This window comes from Parathielavia appendiculata (assembly GCF_033297405.1).
Source record: "Parathielavia appendiculata strain CBS 731.68 unplaced genomic scaffold N657scaffold_2, whole genome shotgun sequence".
NCBI classification, from domain to species: Eukaryota; Fungi; Ascomycota; class Sordariomycetes; order Sordariales; family Chaetomiaceae; genus Parathielavia; species Parathielavia appendiculata.
Genome location: NW_026944221.1, coordinates 3,084,078 through 3,099,301, shown reverse-complemented (window position 1 = coordinate 3,099,301; position 15,224 = coordinate 3,084,078). Strand labels below are relative to the sequence as shown.

At 56.2% G+C, this 15,224-nt stretch overlaps 5 protein-coding genes across 5 annotated transcripts; 2 read left to right on the top strand and 3 right to left on the bottom strand.

Annotated features, from left to right (window-relative positions):
* Positions 1-30: 30 nt before the first annotated feature.
* Positions 31-2,190, top strand: N657DRAFT_641824 (cysteine proteinase). The gene has a single exon (XM_062792220.1). The coding sequence runs from the start codon at positions 154-156 to the stop codon at positions 1,786-1,788; it is 1,635 nt and encodes a 544-aa protein (XP_062651550.1). The 5' UTR covers positions 31-153; the 3' UTR covers positions 1,789-2,190.
* A 112-nt stretch (positions 2,191-2,302) lies between these two features.
* Positions 2,303-3,516, bottom strand: N657DRAFT_653914 (IF4E-domain-containing protein; the record flags this gene model as incomplete). Its single annotated transcript, XM_062794460.1, has 3 exons — positions 2,303-2,516; positions 2,588-3,424; positions 3,488-3,516. 3 exons carry the CDS (start codon positions 3,514-3,516, stop codon positions 2,303-2,305), a joined length of 1,080 nt encoding a protein of 359 aa, XP_062651549.1.
* A 1,843-nt stretch (positions 3,517-5,359) lies between these two features.
* N657DRAFT_687991 (MTHFR-domain-containing protein) lies at positions 5,360-7,833 on the top strand. Its single transcript, XM_062796916.1, has one exon. The coding sequence runs from the start codon at positions 5,575-5,577 to the stop codon at positions 7,654-7,656; it is 2,082 nt and encodes a 693-aa protein (XP_062651548.1). The 5' UTR covers positions 5,360-5,574; the 3' UTR covers positions 7,657-7,833.
* A 966-nt stretch (positions 7,834-8,799) lies between these two features.
* On the bottom strand, positions 8,800-10,550 carry N657DRAFT_631533 (uncharacterized protein; the record flags this gene model as incomplete). The annotated part of the gene is made up of 3 exons (XM_062791063.1): positions 8,800-9,860; positions 10,002-10,154; positions 10,406-10,550. The coding sequence occupies 3 exons, from the start codon at positions 10,548-10,550 to the stop codon at positions 8,800-8,802; spliced, it is 1,359 nt and encodes a 452-aa protein (XP_062651547.1).
* A 1,762-nt stretch (positions 10,551-12,312) lies between these two features.
* Positions 12,313-13,560, bottom strand: N657DRAFT_687989 (uncharacterized protein; the record flags this gene model as incomplete). Its single annotated transcript, XM_062796915.1, has 3 exons — positions 13,116-13,560; positions 12,847-13,053; positions 12,313-12,787 (listed from the first exon to the last, which is right to left on the bottom strand). The coding sequence occupies exons 1-3, from the start codon at positions 13,277-13,279 to the stop codon at positions 12,313-12,315; spliced, it is 846 nt and encodes a 281-aa protein (XP_062651546.1). The 5' UTR covers positions 13,280-13,560.
* Between the last annotated feature and the right edge of the window lie 1,664 nt (positions 13,561-15,224).

The window sequence follows — 15,224 nt, the reverse complement described above, 5'->3', positions numbered from 1 at the left end:
CGAAGCTTGAGCCTGGCACTCGGGGAACATGTCATCGGTTCAGGAAATTTCACAACAACATCAGAAGATCAAACACAGCAACATCTCGACTGACGTGAAAAGCGCCTGCGACCTGCGCAACACTTGGCTAATATCACCGAAAGATACCCAGGAATGTCAAAACGTCACGCGTTGGAGGCGCTTGAGGACTTACCAGGCCTTGAGTCGCCCGCATCCAAGAAGTCGAGATTCGACGACTACAGCAAAACCCTGACCCCGGCCAGCGCAAACGAGATTGGCGATGAGCATCCAACGCCGGCGCATGAAAACGGAGCAGCAGAGGACGGAGATGGCGCAGAAGATGTCGAGGAGGCGGAAGAGGATAAGGAGGACGCCGAGGAAAAGGCCCCGATCAGACAGTCCGCGCCCACAGCCGGCTACGACGACCTCTACCTCGATACCATCGACCGCAACGTTCTCGACTTTGACTTCGAAAAGTTGTGCTCCGTCACACTATCCAACATCAACGTCTACGCATGTCTAGTATGTGGGAAGTACTACCAGGGCCGGGGCCCAAAATCGCACGCCTACTTCCACGCGCTCGACGAGGACCACCACGTGTTTATCAACATGAGCACCCAAAAGGTCTACGTGCTGCCGGAGGGGTATGAGGTCAAGAGCAAATCGCTCGACGACATCAAGTACGTGTCGGACCCCCGGTACACACGGCAAGAAGTAGCCGAACTGGACCGCAAGCCGCGCAAGTCTTGGACGCTCGCGGGCAAGGAGTACGCCCCCGGATTTGTGGGCATGAACAACATCAAGGAAAACGACTACCTGAACGTCATTGTCCAGGCGCTCTCCCACGTCTCGCCGCTGCGCAACTACTTCCTCCTAGAGGACTTCACCTCCGCCCCGGAACTCGTCAAGCGCACGTCCATCCTCTTCCGCAAGATCTGGAACCCGCGCGCCTTCAAATCCCACGTCTCCCCACACGAACTCCTCCAAGAAATCTCCCTCCGCTCCAACAAGCGCTTCACCCTAACGGCGCAATCCGACCCAGTCGAATTCCTCTCCTGGTACCTCAACCACCTTCACCTCGGCCTCGGCGGCAGCAAAACCAAACCCGGCTCAAGCATGATCCAGCGCATCTTCCAGGGCAAGCTCAAGGTAGAATCGCAAGCCATTACGGCGCGCACCGACGCGGCCCAGGACCGCCTGCGCTTTGAGGAGGCAGCCGACGTTAAAGTCGACATCGCCCGCTTCCTCCTCCTGACCCTCGACCTCCCGCCCGCCCCGCTCTTTCAAGACGAGCAGGAGCGCAACATCATCCCCCAGGTGGCCCTCACCGCCCTCCTATCTAAATACAATGGCGTCACGGCGCAGGAGCTCAACGCGCAGCGCAAGCGTTACCGCTTGATGCACCCTCTTCCCCCCTTTTTAGTTTTTCACATCAAGCGCTTCAGTAGGAACAAGTTCGTGGCGGAGCGCAACCCCACCATCGTCACATTCGACCCGCACAATCTCGATGTATCCCCTTACGTCGAGCCCTCGGGAGAGGAAGGACAAGGAGGACAGCCGATTCTCTACGACCTGGTGGCCAACGTGGTGCACGAGGCGGTGCGCGCCAAGGAGGACGTGGCGGACAGCGCGGTGGGCGAGGAGCGCAAGACATGGAAGGTGCAGCTGCGCGACAAGGCGACGGACGAATGGGTCGTCGCGCAGGACTTGTTTGTCGACTCAATCCGGAGCGAGCTGTTGTATTTGGGCGAGAGCTATCTGCAGGTGTGGGAGAGGAGGAGGGGGTGACATAATGTTTTCCACGCGGGAGGGAGTTGTACGAGACACCATTTCCAGAGGTGTGAAACTTTCCATAAGCCCACATCATCATAAATACGCCGCAGACGAAGCGTCTTGGTGAACTGAGATGGTGGGCAACGTAGCGAGTTGTTGATGGTTACAATAAAACTACACCACCTCCGCCCCGTCCCATCTCTCGATTCCGAGATCCCTTCGCCCACATCCCTTCATCCCGCGTGTCGCTCAAACAGCCAGTGAACCCATTCAGCACTCCTTCCTCCCAATTTGTCCTCGTCATAAAACCGTCGGGTGCCGTACCATGACCAATGTTCAAGGAGACACAAACACACTAAGACCAACCACGACCCTCTCGAGATTCGATCCGATTCTCTTCGGCCCGAATATCCCGGCGACTTCATAACTCCATTTGGCAAATGCTGCTGAACCGGGGTACTGTACAATGTGTGAAAACGAATTTCCGCTGCTTTTTCCGCCGCCTTCACGCTCTTCTTCCCGAAGTCATTCATGAACTGGTGGGGTTCTTGTTGTCCTCTGCATGCTGCTGCGGATTGTGATGTTGATGCTGCTTGTTTGACGACCGCTTGTCGCCGTGGTGGTTGTTTGCCTTTTCTCGCCGCGATTCCTCGATGGCTGTGCGCTGCTGGATGCTCGAGTCGTGACTCTTCCACTCGAGCTTGGTGTCCGGCGGGAAGTTCAAGATCCGTCGCATCGTCTCACTGGCGAATACGTCAGAATAGAAAAAAAAAGAAAGGAAATGGGGGGGTTGCTTGGGAACGCGTCAACATACCGAATCTTCAGGACCCGCTGCCCGTCCGCGCGGGCCCAAATGCTGAGGATGTCCTCGCCGTTCCGGACGCTGAGGACGGCCCCGCACACCTCCTCACCGGCCTCGCCGAACTGGTCGCCGATAATAGCAAACAGCAGGTCCTCCCAGTAGCGGTCGGCGACGCCCTTTCTCAGGCGCACCACCCACTTCCCGCCATTCTTGTTCTCCTCGTCCTCCCATATTGGGCGGATGCCTTTCTTGAACAGATGGTAGTCCGACACCAGCGGCAGCGATGACGGCCGCTTCAGGTGCTGGTAGACCTTGAAAAAGTGCTCGACCGAATCGACCGTGGCAATCGGATGCAACGTCTTCTCGTACTCGATGAAGCCGTTCGCCTTGGAGATGGGCGGACGGAACCAGAATACCCAGCTGTTGCGCAGCTGGTGGGTTGTCGGCGCTGCCTGTCCGGCCGTCTGCTGGGCAGCTGCCGTCTTGCCTGCATCTCGTAACGAGGCAACCGAGGCCGGCTTGCTAATTGCCTTGCCGCCCAAACCACCATCCCTCGCCGATCTCTCAGCGGTCGGGGTCTTTGCGGCGGCTCCCAGGGCTGTATCGAAGGGGTTTCCCGGCGACTTGGGCGTCTTAGCCGAGCCGAACGAGGCAAAGGCGCCTGAGCCCAAGCCGAAAGCGGTCGACGCACCGCCAATGGGAGATGCGAGTGTGCTCCCTGGTGTCGTTACCCCACCAAACGAGTGCTTTCCGAGCGACGAGCTGTCACCGCCAAATCGCTTGAAGGAAGGGTTGCGTCCTGAGGCGTTGTCCTGACTGGACCCTGTGGATAGAGAGAGCTTGCTCGAGCTGTGACAAAATGATTAAGAATCGAAGAGGATTAGACTCAGTTGGCACCCGGACAGAACTTACTTGGCGCGGCGACTCCATAAATTATCCATGAAGAAGTCGGTAAGCTTAACTCGTGAGACGAAGGCTCAGGAACGAAGGGAAGCCGTCGGGCAGGAACACCGAAGGTGCCAAGGAACGAACGGAGTGGCAATCACCGGATCTCGATCGGCAGCAGGCAGCACCGGCGGTTTGGGATATTCTAGGTCGTAGTGACGGGGCGGGAAACTGTCGGGATAGCTGTTATGGACCAAGCCCAGGCGGGAGAAAGGGTACTGTCAGGAGGGACGGGGGTTTACAGCGGCGTCGAGAGTCGTGCTATCGTGTTAGTCGGGGTTCTGGACTGAGTCAATAAAGTCGGGCTATGTGGACAATGAGATGTAATCTCAAGTATATGCGGGCAATGTTGGCCTGTAGTACGTGTGCAGGAGATTGTAGAGGGGTGTTCGATTGACAGGATGGGATATTTTGGGAACTCGTTTCTCAAATCATGCGGAAGAACAAACTTGGAAAACTTGAACGCTAGAAGGTAGAGTGGCGGGTCGTGGACTCCACCGGGCCATGGTGCAGTCAAAAAAGGTGAGCGGTCATGAAGACGGTGCTTGCTGGCCCGTGCGGCGAAATACGCCGACTGTGATACGCTCCGAAGTTTGACGTTGTGGGCGGTGAGGGTGAGGCTTGGCGGCCCAGTACAAAGTCGAATTTTTGACGGAGACAATTTTGCTCTTTTCTTTCCTTTTCTCATTAACGCAAGACCACAACTCAAATCATCGCCAGGCTGCCAAACTACACCGTGCTTCTGGCGACTCCGAACGTGTGTCGAGATCGACTCTATCAATGCCCTTGTTTAAAACCATCATCACGAGAGCCCCTTTGCGCGGCGTCCATGATGCGGTGATGACCTGAAACAAGTTTGGACAGCCATTCATCCATACCTACCCATATTGCGCTGTCTGCTGCTGCCACGTAGAAGAGACTTTTGGTGCCGGATGGGGTTCCGCTTGCAATGGCGCTCATTACCTCGGTCGGCCATGACCAGTCTCTTGGGCTTATGAAACTGTAAGTCTGCTCTTCTATGTGTGCACCCTGCTCCCCATATCCCCTCTCTCTGCTTTGATGACATGCAAAACAATCCGGTAAGCCGACTCAACAACAGGCAAGCACCCTCGACATTCCTTGAGGGCTGGTTGTAGTCGTGAGTTGAGCATGAGGAAACCATGGCTGTAATCCTGAGCTTTTTGATTCCGACAGCTTTGCCCCGTGAGCTCCAGCTTTGCAAGTGCGGACGCTAATCATTCTCGGGCAACAAGTTTAGCAGTACGGAGTACGAAGTTAAGTAGTCCCGTCTCAAGTGAGAGCTATCACCACCGTTAAGCCCCAAGGATAGGTCGAGAGTTCGAGTCAATATCCAATCGGATTTGGCGGGTATGTGCTTGTACAAGCACATACAATGCAAACGATTCTTGGACATTCTTGTTTGCACTGCAATCCAGAGAAGCCGCAAATGCATGACCCCAAGTTTTCCGCACGTTCTCGGACGTGGGGGGTTTTTGACGCGTTTTCCTCTCGCTGAGTGAAAGCCATGCAGATTGCAGCATCTCCGGGTACCATCCATACCACATGATTGAAGCTCGCCAATTACCTTCGCCGCCCCGAGAGTTTGGCGCAGGCCCCCGGGCGGCACCCCGAGGTCTACTCTTGAAGAGTGCCCTTCATCGATCCGGGGATGACTTGAGTGGCTGTCTTGCCGTATCTCCCGCCCAAGACAACAGCTGCCGGGCCCACTATCCCGGTCCCGTGTGTGACATGAGCTGCATGCCAATACCCCACAACACGCGCCCGCCGATGCAAAGTGGGGTTTGTCTCTTTGCCCCGGCAGCTGTCTTCAGAGAGAATTTCCTCTACAGGTTCTTCGGCAGCCACCTTGGACTTTATCCGTACCCGCAGAGTAGAAAAGGGTGCCTACTCTCCGTCTCAATTGAATTCTCTCAATTGATTATATAGAGATTGATTCAAACGTCGAGTATCTTCGACTTGTCATACACAGTCCTCCAGCAGGTCCCTCCGATCGTTCCAACCTCTGTATTCGAACCCCACTACACACCACACCCATGGGCGAACTCCTTCCCAGCTTGGAACTACCCCCAGAGGCCGTCAAGAACCGCGCAATGGAGAAGATAACAGACAAGATCGCGGCTTTGCCCGCGGGGCAAGATTACTTCTCGCTCGAGTTCTTCCCTCCCAAGACCGCCATGGGCTTTTCCAACCTTCGAGGTCGCCTCGATCGCATGGCAAGGGCCTTGCGCCCGCTCTTTGTCAACGTCACCTGGGGCGCAGGAGGCTCGACGGCGACCAAGTCCCTCGAGCTCGCCGAGATCTGCCAGAGGGAGCTGGGGCTCACGACATGTCTGCACCTTACCTGCACCAACATGAGCCGCCGTCTCATTGACAAGGCTCTCGACGACGCAAAGGCCCTCGGCGTCCGCAACATTCTCGCTCTGAGAGGAGACCCACCGCGGCGGGCCGAGTACCGCGACATCAACGATTCGGAGCCCGAGGAAGAAGAGGAGTTCTCGTGGGCCGTCGACCTCGTCCGCTACATCCGCAAGACGCACGGGGACTACTTCTGCATCGGTGTCGCCGCATACCCCGAGGGCCACGCCGACGAGAGCCACCCACTGGGCCAGAGCCTGGAGCACGACCTGCCGTACCTGGTGGACAAGACACAGGCCGGCGCCGACTTCATCATGACACAGCTGTTCTTCGACATTGAAGCGTACAGGCACTTTGAGAAGACGCTGCGCGAGCACCCAAGCGGCGCCTTCAAGGACATCCCCATCCTTCCCGGTCTCATGCCAATTCAAAGCTACCAGATGATCAAGCGGACCACAAAACTCAGCCACGCCAAGATTCCCGGTGCTCTCATGGCGCGGTTAGATGCGGTCAAGGGCGACGACGAGAAGGTGAAGGAGGTGGGCGTGGATATCCTGAGCGAAATCGTGGAGCAGATCAGGGAGATCAAGAGCAGGACCGAGGGGCCCAGGGGCTTCCACTTTTACACACTCAACCTAGAAAAGGCCGTCTCGTTCATCGTCGAGCGTACGGGTCTGATTTCCCCCGTAACCCCCGACGGGGAAGAAATAGCCGTGGCACAAAACCCGCTGCCCGAAATCCGGCTCCTGCGCGTCAACGGGTCGACCCCTGATCAATCCTCGCACGAACCCCTGCGGCGCAAAGCGTCTGTCGGTTCCGACCCCCGCGACCGGGTCATTGTTCCGGGCCGATCCACCTCCCACCCGGATTGGGAGGCCACGGCGCTCGAGGCGAGCGTACCCGCCGAGCCGATCAACTCGCGCGCCAACACGCTAGCCATATCCGAAGGCGAGGGCGTGCTCGGGCGCGAGGCGACGTGGGACGACTTCCCCAACGGGCGGTGGGGCGACGCGCGGTCGCCGGCCTACGGCCAGATCGACGGCTACGGCGTCAGCCTGCACGTTACGGTCGCGCAGGCGCGCCAGCTGTGGGGCACGCCGACTTCACCGGACGACGTCAGCGCCATTTTCATCCGTCACCTGCGCGGCGAGCTAACCACCATACCCTGGAACGAAGAGAGCTTCAGCGCCGAGACGGACCAGATCCGCGACCGGCTGGTGGCCCTCAACGCCAAGGGCTGGTGGACGCTCGCGTCGCAGCCGGCGGTGAATGGGCTGCGCTCCGACGACCCGACGTTTGGCTGGGGACCGCAGAACGGGTTCGTGTTCCAGAAGGCATTTGTCGAATTCTTTTGCCCGAGCAAGGACTGGAGAGTGCTCGAGGAGAGGCTGACGCAGCCTGGGATGAGGGACGTCGTGTGCTTTTACGCGACGAACGTGAAGGGGGATTTTGTCAGCTCCGACACCGCGCTGCCGCCGCCGCCGGCGGGAGGAGGAGGTGGTGAGGCGAGCACAAATGCCGTTACCTGGGGGGTGTTCCCCGGCAAGGAGATTGTCACGCCCACCATCATCGAGGAGGTCAGTTTCCGCGCGTGGAGCGAGGAGGCGTTTGGGATCTGGCGCGAGTGGGCAAAGATCTATGAGCCCGGGTCCGAAAGCGAGAGGTTCTTGGAAAGTGTCAGGGTGGATGCGTGGTTGGTAAATATCATCCATCATGACTTTGTCGATGCTGATGCTCTGTGGGAGTTTTTGTTAAAATGAGAAGTGGTTGGGTGGGCTAAGGGGCGTAGCATGTAGTGTTTGGCGACGGAGATAAGTGGGCGCATTGCAGACTCTGGCAAAAAGGGGGCGAAGGGTTAGTGTATGACAGCCTGGACTGGCCTTGGTATTTACAAGGTCGGCGCTGCAACTGCGGACAATCTATCCAGTGCATCTACGGATTCCATGACGTGACCACTTGATACCATGTATGAAACCAGATGGACATTCAACTGTTCTCAAACAAGGCGTTTCGCATGAACTCGTATTTTACTGCAATGGTGGGACGAGGAGTCCATCCCAAGTACAGAGGAGAGGGTTGGGTGTGGGGGGGAAGGGGGGGGGAGAGGGGAAGGGATGGAGAGGGATGGCTGAATTCCGCAAGCGATAGTCTGCAGTATGCACCGGATCTTTTATACTACATCTGAGCTCGGGATGCCCGTCAGGCGTATTGGCGTCTGCAAAAGTACAAATCAAGATCGAGAATCAGTGAATCCATCCGTCCATGCCTAACGTCCATGTCCCTATATCGATCCACCATCCCATGACGATGACCACCCAGTTGAGTCAGGCCGAAAGTCCCGGCTTGAGAGAGTCAGTCCATCCCAAGTCAAAACCAGTCCGCAACCCAACCAACCAATATAAAGAGGCAAAGATCTGAACAGACTGATCCACGCGAAAACTGCCCCCAACCTTGGCCGAGCCAACTTCCTGACCAACCAGTTTGACCTCTTTGATAGACGGAATTGAAAAACGGAAAATATAATCCGAAAAAAGCAGACCAAGGGAAGGAAAGGCGGTGCTGCTGCTATGCGCAGGCACCAGTGCTGGTTGCAGTCCTGCCGAGCCTAACTAGCGCGCGTCATGGTGCTTTGCTGCCTGAGTATCATGACAGAGGTGAGCGTCCAAATCAGGTCGCCCTCGTCTCTCGGGGCCACAAAGACATGCAGTGGCCAAGTTATTCGGCGGCGGGTTTGGTAAAACCGCTGTTGGTCTTGTTCGTGGCGGTTGGATAAAAGCAGGCATTGTTGTAAAACGAGCTCAGTTGCATCAAACAACAGCAAATGTAGGCGAGGGTTGTCCTCTCATGTCAGGACTGGTAGTGGACATGCTCGATGGCGGGATGAGATGAGGATGATGATGTGTTTAGACGTCACCCACGTCCCACTCCTCGTCCTCACCATTATCACCATCGAATCCGCCGAAATTGGCCTCGGCAGCGAGCGAGCTCTCCTGCTGGTCGATGGAATAAGTGGAATAGCCGGCGCGGCAGCCACTGGACTTGGCGTTGCCATTGGTCTCGTCGAAGGCGCTCGCACCGAACCCATTGAGGGGGTGGAATCCCTCCTCTTCAAATGAAGTGGCATTGCCAGCCGTCTCCGCATGCATGCCCGACGTGGTCATGTTGTTTGAAGAGGTGGTTGTCTGTGGAGTATTAGCCTCGGATGTGGACGCGGCGGGGACATAGTGGCCGTCCATGCCCATGTTCATGCTGTTCATGCCCAAGGCAGTGGTCGGCGTGGCCGGGCTGCTGGCGGCGGCGTTGCTGCCAGTGGAAAATGCAGAGCCGCGACGCATGGAGGCGGTGTCCATGGCCGGAGGAGAGTTGGCAACGGTTGAAGGCGTGCTGCTCGTGGTGGCGCGGGGGGCAACGTTATATCCGTAGCCGGTGACTGGGTCGGTGTATCCGTTGGGCAGCTCAGCATGAGCCAGGGAGAGCCCAGGAATGGGCGCCAGAGTGTAGCCCGGCGCAGCCTGGCGAGGAGGTGCAGGCGCGATGGACACCGGGCGAGGGCGAGCGGACTTCTTCTTGTCAGTCGGCATGGCCCAGGCTGAGCGAGGCAGCAAATCGTTAGCTTTGTTATGCACTCTCAGCTTGGTCGGCGACGTGTCCAGGTCGAAATCAAGCTCCGGCGAATCCCCGTCTTCATCAGACATGGGCTCAATCTTCACTTTCTTGTTGCTGCGCTTAGAGCCAGGGGTGGCGCCCGACCCGGGAGTGCCCTTTGTCGCCCGAGCCCGTTTCGCGGGGGTCGCCGGCGCACTAGCGGCCCCATTCGAGCTGCCATTTAGGTGGGCATTGAAGGCCTCGACCGGGCTCTCGCCTCTGCTCACAGCACCCTTCAGAGCCTCGGCGCCCTTCTTGATAGTCCGAAACTGGAAGTTCACGCCGTCCGGGGTGCTGGCCCCAAAATAGGTCGCAATCTCTGCATACCAAATCAGCTTCTGCTTCCAAACCAAAACAGTCTGCCTTTCAAGTCAGAAGACAAAACAAAGACCGGTCGGGGACCGGTGCGGGGACCGGTGCGGGGGGCGGCCGGCGGGCGGGAAGAAGCGGCGAGCCCTACCTTCCTTCTTCGTGCACTTCCAGATCTCTTTGGTTGCGGGGTCGATCTGTTTCTCTACGAGGCCCTTCACCAACGCGGCCTGGACCTTCAGGGGCCTGAAGCGATGCTCAACGCTAGACTCGGTGGCTGAGCCACCCAGGTATTGAGCAATTCCTGGGCAGGTCGGACAGAGCCATGGTCAGCTGAGCTCGACCACCATGAACAAAGAAGGCAAGACAGATGCCCTTCGTTCCCGTAGGCCCCCGTCGCTCCCGCCCGCCGGCCGCAGTCTAAGTTCTGGATCAAGAAGGATCAAAGGAGTTTCCGGGCCAGTAGCCGGAAGCAACGAGACGGGACGAAGCGAGGGAGAAAACGGAAAGTTTGGCAGAAGGGGTGCCTGCCAGAAGTTGGAATGCTAGACTTACTCTTGTAGTCGAGCCGCGGATTGTCCAGAGAAGCCAACAGGGCGGCGAGCAGGCGAGCCTGCGCCTCGAAAGTTCTGAAGTTGGCAGTCTCCTTCTTCGCCCCTTTGCCCGGCGTCTCCTTGCTCGGAGTTCCTTTGGGAGGCATTTTGGATTGCTCGATGCTTTCCGGTTCCGAGTGGACCGACTGCAGGCGTCAAGTTAGCAACGGAATGCAACCGACAAAGCCTCTGGAAGACCAGCAGCCGAGTGTTGACGGTTGGGAAAGAACTTGGAAAAGGAAGAGCAAAAATGAGCCCACTCGACTTAACCGAGATATCTCTCACAGTACTTTAGCAAGCAAGAGCAGGATTTCTCGAGCCGAATTCAGATGAGGCAGCCCTCATTTCTCTTAAAGGAGCTGTCTGAATCTGAGCTCATGTTGAACCCGACACGGGAGGACTGGTGACCGGCGTGATGAAGACGAAGCCCACTTGGGTCGTTTCCGGGCCCAGGTTGAAGGTATCGGCCAAAGAACTCGATCAACACTGCCAACCTCGCCTGATTCGACGACGGTGAGGTTGGTGACTTGAGCGCTGGCCGGTCTGTGCGTCGACAGGGACGTCTTGGTGGTGTGGAAAACGTTCTGATGCTGGGTTTAAGGGAGGGGTCAGCGAATGATGGATTGAGAAGCTCACGACTTGGTGTTGAGGAGTGGAAGTCAGAGAAGGGTTTCCTCGTTTGAACTCAGGGGTAATAGACAACAAGGTTCACGGTCACCAGGGCAAGACCGAAGACTGATCTGGTTCTTCCATCCGGCGAACACGGCCAGCGTGCCAACAAGCCTGGAAGGAACAGGAGTGAAAGGGAATAGGAACAACATTGTAGCACTTTTCCAAGTCTGGGCCAAGGAGAAGGGCACTTGCTATGAGTGAAACCGAGGTTGCCCTGGAGACAGTCCAAAACTTGGTAAACAGTACACATGTTCAGGAGTTTAGCATATGATCCAGCACGTAGCTGAACATACAACAGACATTAAGAGGAAAACGATAGAAGGAAGGGACTTGTCTGCATGAATGACAGTGGCGTAGGTGCGTTCATGCGGGCTTGACGGAAAAGAGTGAGTGAAGACCGGAGGGACAGGCCTCGGTTATTGATCCCCGCCAAGGGTGTATCTGAGCCGACCATGAATGTGTTGCGAGAGAAAGGAACACACAGTGTTGAACGTACCAACGTGATTGACAACGTGCGGGACGTCCCAAGCCTCGACGGACTTGTCCCCTGGAGCAAGTCAACCGCCTCGACCCAACCCACACACAGGCGGCTCACACGGGTGACCCTGAACACAGGCAGAGCGCCCTATGCACTGCAAGCCATGTATGATGCTAAACTGTCATGCTGATGAAGATATAGAGTGCTAAAGTTAGAGTGTATTGTGGTTGGTCCTTGAGATGCTCACAATGTGTTGCACTCAACCTTGTAACTGCAGTTGGAAAAGGAAGAAAATGCAATTGGCGAGCTGAAAGCTTGTCTCCATAGGAGCTAAGTGAGTGCCTGTTTGGTGGGAACTTCATCTAAATTGGTTCATTCTCATGGGCGTGAGAGCCCCAGCGTTGAATGCACGGGAAAGGGGATTTATGACATGAAAGACATTACTCATGCATAAATCTATATTTACAAAGTCGAAGTTCCCGTGAATGAGGTTCTCATGAATCTGTACTCTTGTAGTTGGGAGTCACTCCGTAGCAGCAATGCACGGTCTTGGCAGATTGATGGAGCTTCCATGAGATTGCCAAGTCATGTCCACCCAGACCGAAGAGTGAAACATACACAAACCAAGAGTGGCGGCACTTTCAATGGATTCTTCAGTCTCAATTAGTCTATTAAATACCCTGTCTCTCTATAGCCACGTCCATGTCTAATCATTGCATTCATATCGTCTTCTCTGTTGCTGAAGTCCTCCGGCCAGGCGGGTTGCCCAGACCACTGGCCGTAGTAAACCCATTTGGCTGCAACTCATGCTGCCAGCCGGGAAGGGAATGGCCCTTGGAACCAGCCTCACCATCACCGTACATCATGTACTGCACCCCCAGAAACGTGTCGCATGCAGCCTGGAACATGCCGCACAGTTTGAACGCCCACGGGATTGTCGTGGTCGAAGTGAAGAACCAGAACATCTTCATGGCGTCGCCGATCAGCCAGCTGGCCAGGACTGATAACCGGAATCCCTTGCAAGAGCGAGACCGGGCGTTCGCAAGAATTTGCGGGATGGGCAGCGTAGCCTCGACCGAAAGGCCAACGTAGCCGATCAGCAACGAATACGACTGGTACACCGATGGAACGGGCGCCAGCAAAAGTTCGCAGATCACGAGGCCGATAAACAGCGACAACAAGAACCGCCAATACCTATTCCAAATGTCAGCCGTCCCTTTGTCCTTGATGCGCGATCCTGTTCGAAGACGCACGGTTTCGGCGACTTCCACTGCCAGAAGTCGAACGGCCGTTGTGTTTCGCTTGCCCGGGCAAAGGGGACCGCCGCATCCCCTCCCCTTGAATATGGCGGGGGCCGGTGATCGAGCGCGATCTTCAGCAGAACCACCTGCACGGCGACCATGACAAACGACTGGACGAGAAGGGCATTATCGAACTTGGCGCCGGGGTAGTAGAATATCCTGAAAGCGCACGTTAGCTGGTGCAGGGGGGCGCGTTGTTTCGGGCCAAGTCAAGAACTTACCTCAACAAGGAGGCCACGAGCATGATAAGGGGGATGTCCAAGGAGAAGCCGGCACTGGATCTCGTCCGGTACATCGAGTACGCCTGGTCGCTATAGGAGAGTACCGGGGAGAGGATGAGGAAGGCCGGGGTTAAGCAGCCGAACAACGTCGTCAACCACCCCATCTTGCCGATAGCGCCGTGCGGGAGGTCGTTGGTTCGGGTTTCACGGGACAGAGGACAAGCGTCTGGAGAGCTCGCGAGGAGGGGCAATTGAGGCGGAAATGGTGGGGAGTTTCATATACAAGCCATTCCGGGAGAAGCACCAAACCCAACGATGCGAGATATTGAACGGCACGCCCGTCGCGAGACCAAAGATGGATCCTAAAATTAACAGGCCAAGGTTGAGCGCAGATCTGGATGTGGGCGCCAGCGCGTCCACGGTGCGGATCGACGGGAAGATCCAGATTGTGGAGCCTTTCTCAAGTGCCGACAGGTTCGGATCAGATGCCAACAATGTGGACAGCTGTGCTCAGCTGACAAGGCCATGTCCTGTAGTCACAACGTCAACTCATCCACAAGAAGACGGGATGAAGTAACAAAACAACTAAGATTACACGACTTTATCAGGTACTTTCTCTACTACCAACCAAACCTTAAGCCGGCAGCAATATTCACTGGACCAAAATGATTGCGGCACCGTCCATGCTGACCGACATCCGCTGAAGGAAGCGTTGCGGACCTGTTTACACATCAACATTGCGTCTTCTAGTTTTGGTGACATTCGGATTTCAAAAGACATGGCAGTGGTTGTACGATGTTTATACCGCTCTGGATTTAACTGAGGAGTCGCTCTTATGCCAAGCACTCGATGTCTGTTCTCCTCAGTCGCGCTTTCCTGACTCAATTGCTTTCTGGTCTGGGTTTGTTTACTTCGGACAAATCGTATCCATGCTGACCCTGACTCCAGAAACAGACACCTGGTTGAAGGAAGGACAAAACAATTCCGGTACGGACGAGAGACGGTTTTACGGAAGTACTCTGGGGCATATTGAAGAAACCAAGCGACCTACGGCAGAGTCATTCGGTGCCGAGTTGACGCCGACAATGGTGTCGGTCACGCAAAAGACTTTTCAGCAAGATATACCGTGACCGTGAGGGAGGTTTGAAGACCACCGGCTCCGGAAGCCACCGCGTCTTTCCTTCCCGACGCCGATGCTTCTCGCCATGGTTCTCAGGCTTCCGTCTCCACTGAAATTGGGCAACAATCACCTGGGCAGAGAGCTCGCCAGCTACGGCTATGGTCCCCAGGCCAGTCCCTCCTCGATAATATTCAGATGGAGGCCACGATTATCCGACCCTTCCGTGACGCTCTGCTTTGTTTTCCATGGCAGGTTGCATTTGATCTACGCCTGACGACGAAGCAAAACGCTTTCAGACACTTTGAGCCGACGGACTCTGGCGGATGAACCTTCCGCCCGGTTCATGCGCGCTCTCCGGTGTTGATAACGTAACGTCCTCGGACTGATATACCTGGGGAGCAACGGTGACGTGTTTGCCTTCGCCAGGCGGACGGCGAACTGGACATCTGCCCGACACAGCTAGGCGTGCTTTGGCAGTTGCGCATGTCAAGCTCGGTTGGTAACCAAACAACTGGCCAAGTCGAACTTCACGAGAAACCCGTGATTGCCTTGCTCGAGTGGGAGGGAACAATGGACAGCGAAGGGGACATCGATCTCGCTTCACCCAAAGCTTGCTGGGACCTGCGCCCTCAACCATCTCTTAGGTGGCACTGTCTGGAACTAACTATGCGCAGCATGGGACCCTCACAGTGATTCAGTTTGGAACCAATCGTGATCGCATGGCCCTGATAGAACAGTTTCTGTCTGCCTGTTTTCCCTACGAACCCGCTTCCTGACCACCGCGATATTGAGTTGGAAGTCGACATGGAAAAGGACTGGTCGAGTCAGTTCAGACAGACCTTCAGCGATAGATCTGATTGAAGACGCGATATTGACGGGCTGGGCCAAGCATGTCACGGGATGCCTTTCGCCTCCGCTCAAAGCAACCTCCGTCTCTTGATAAAGCAGTGTTGTCTTTGTCAAGTACAGCCTGAGGTGCAGCAACCGGA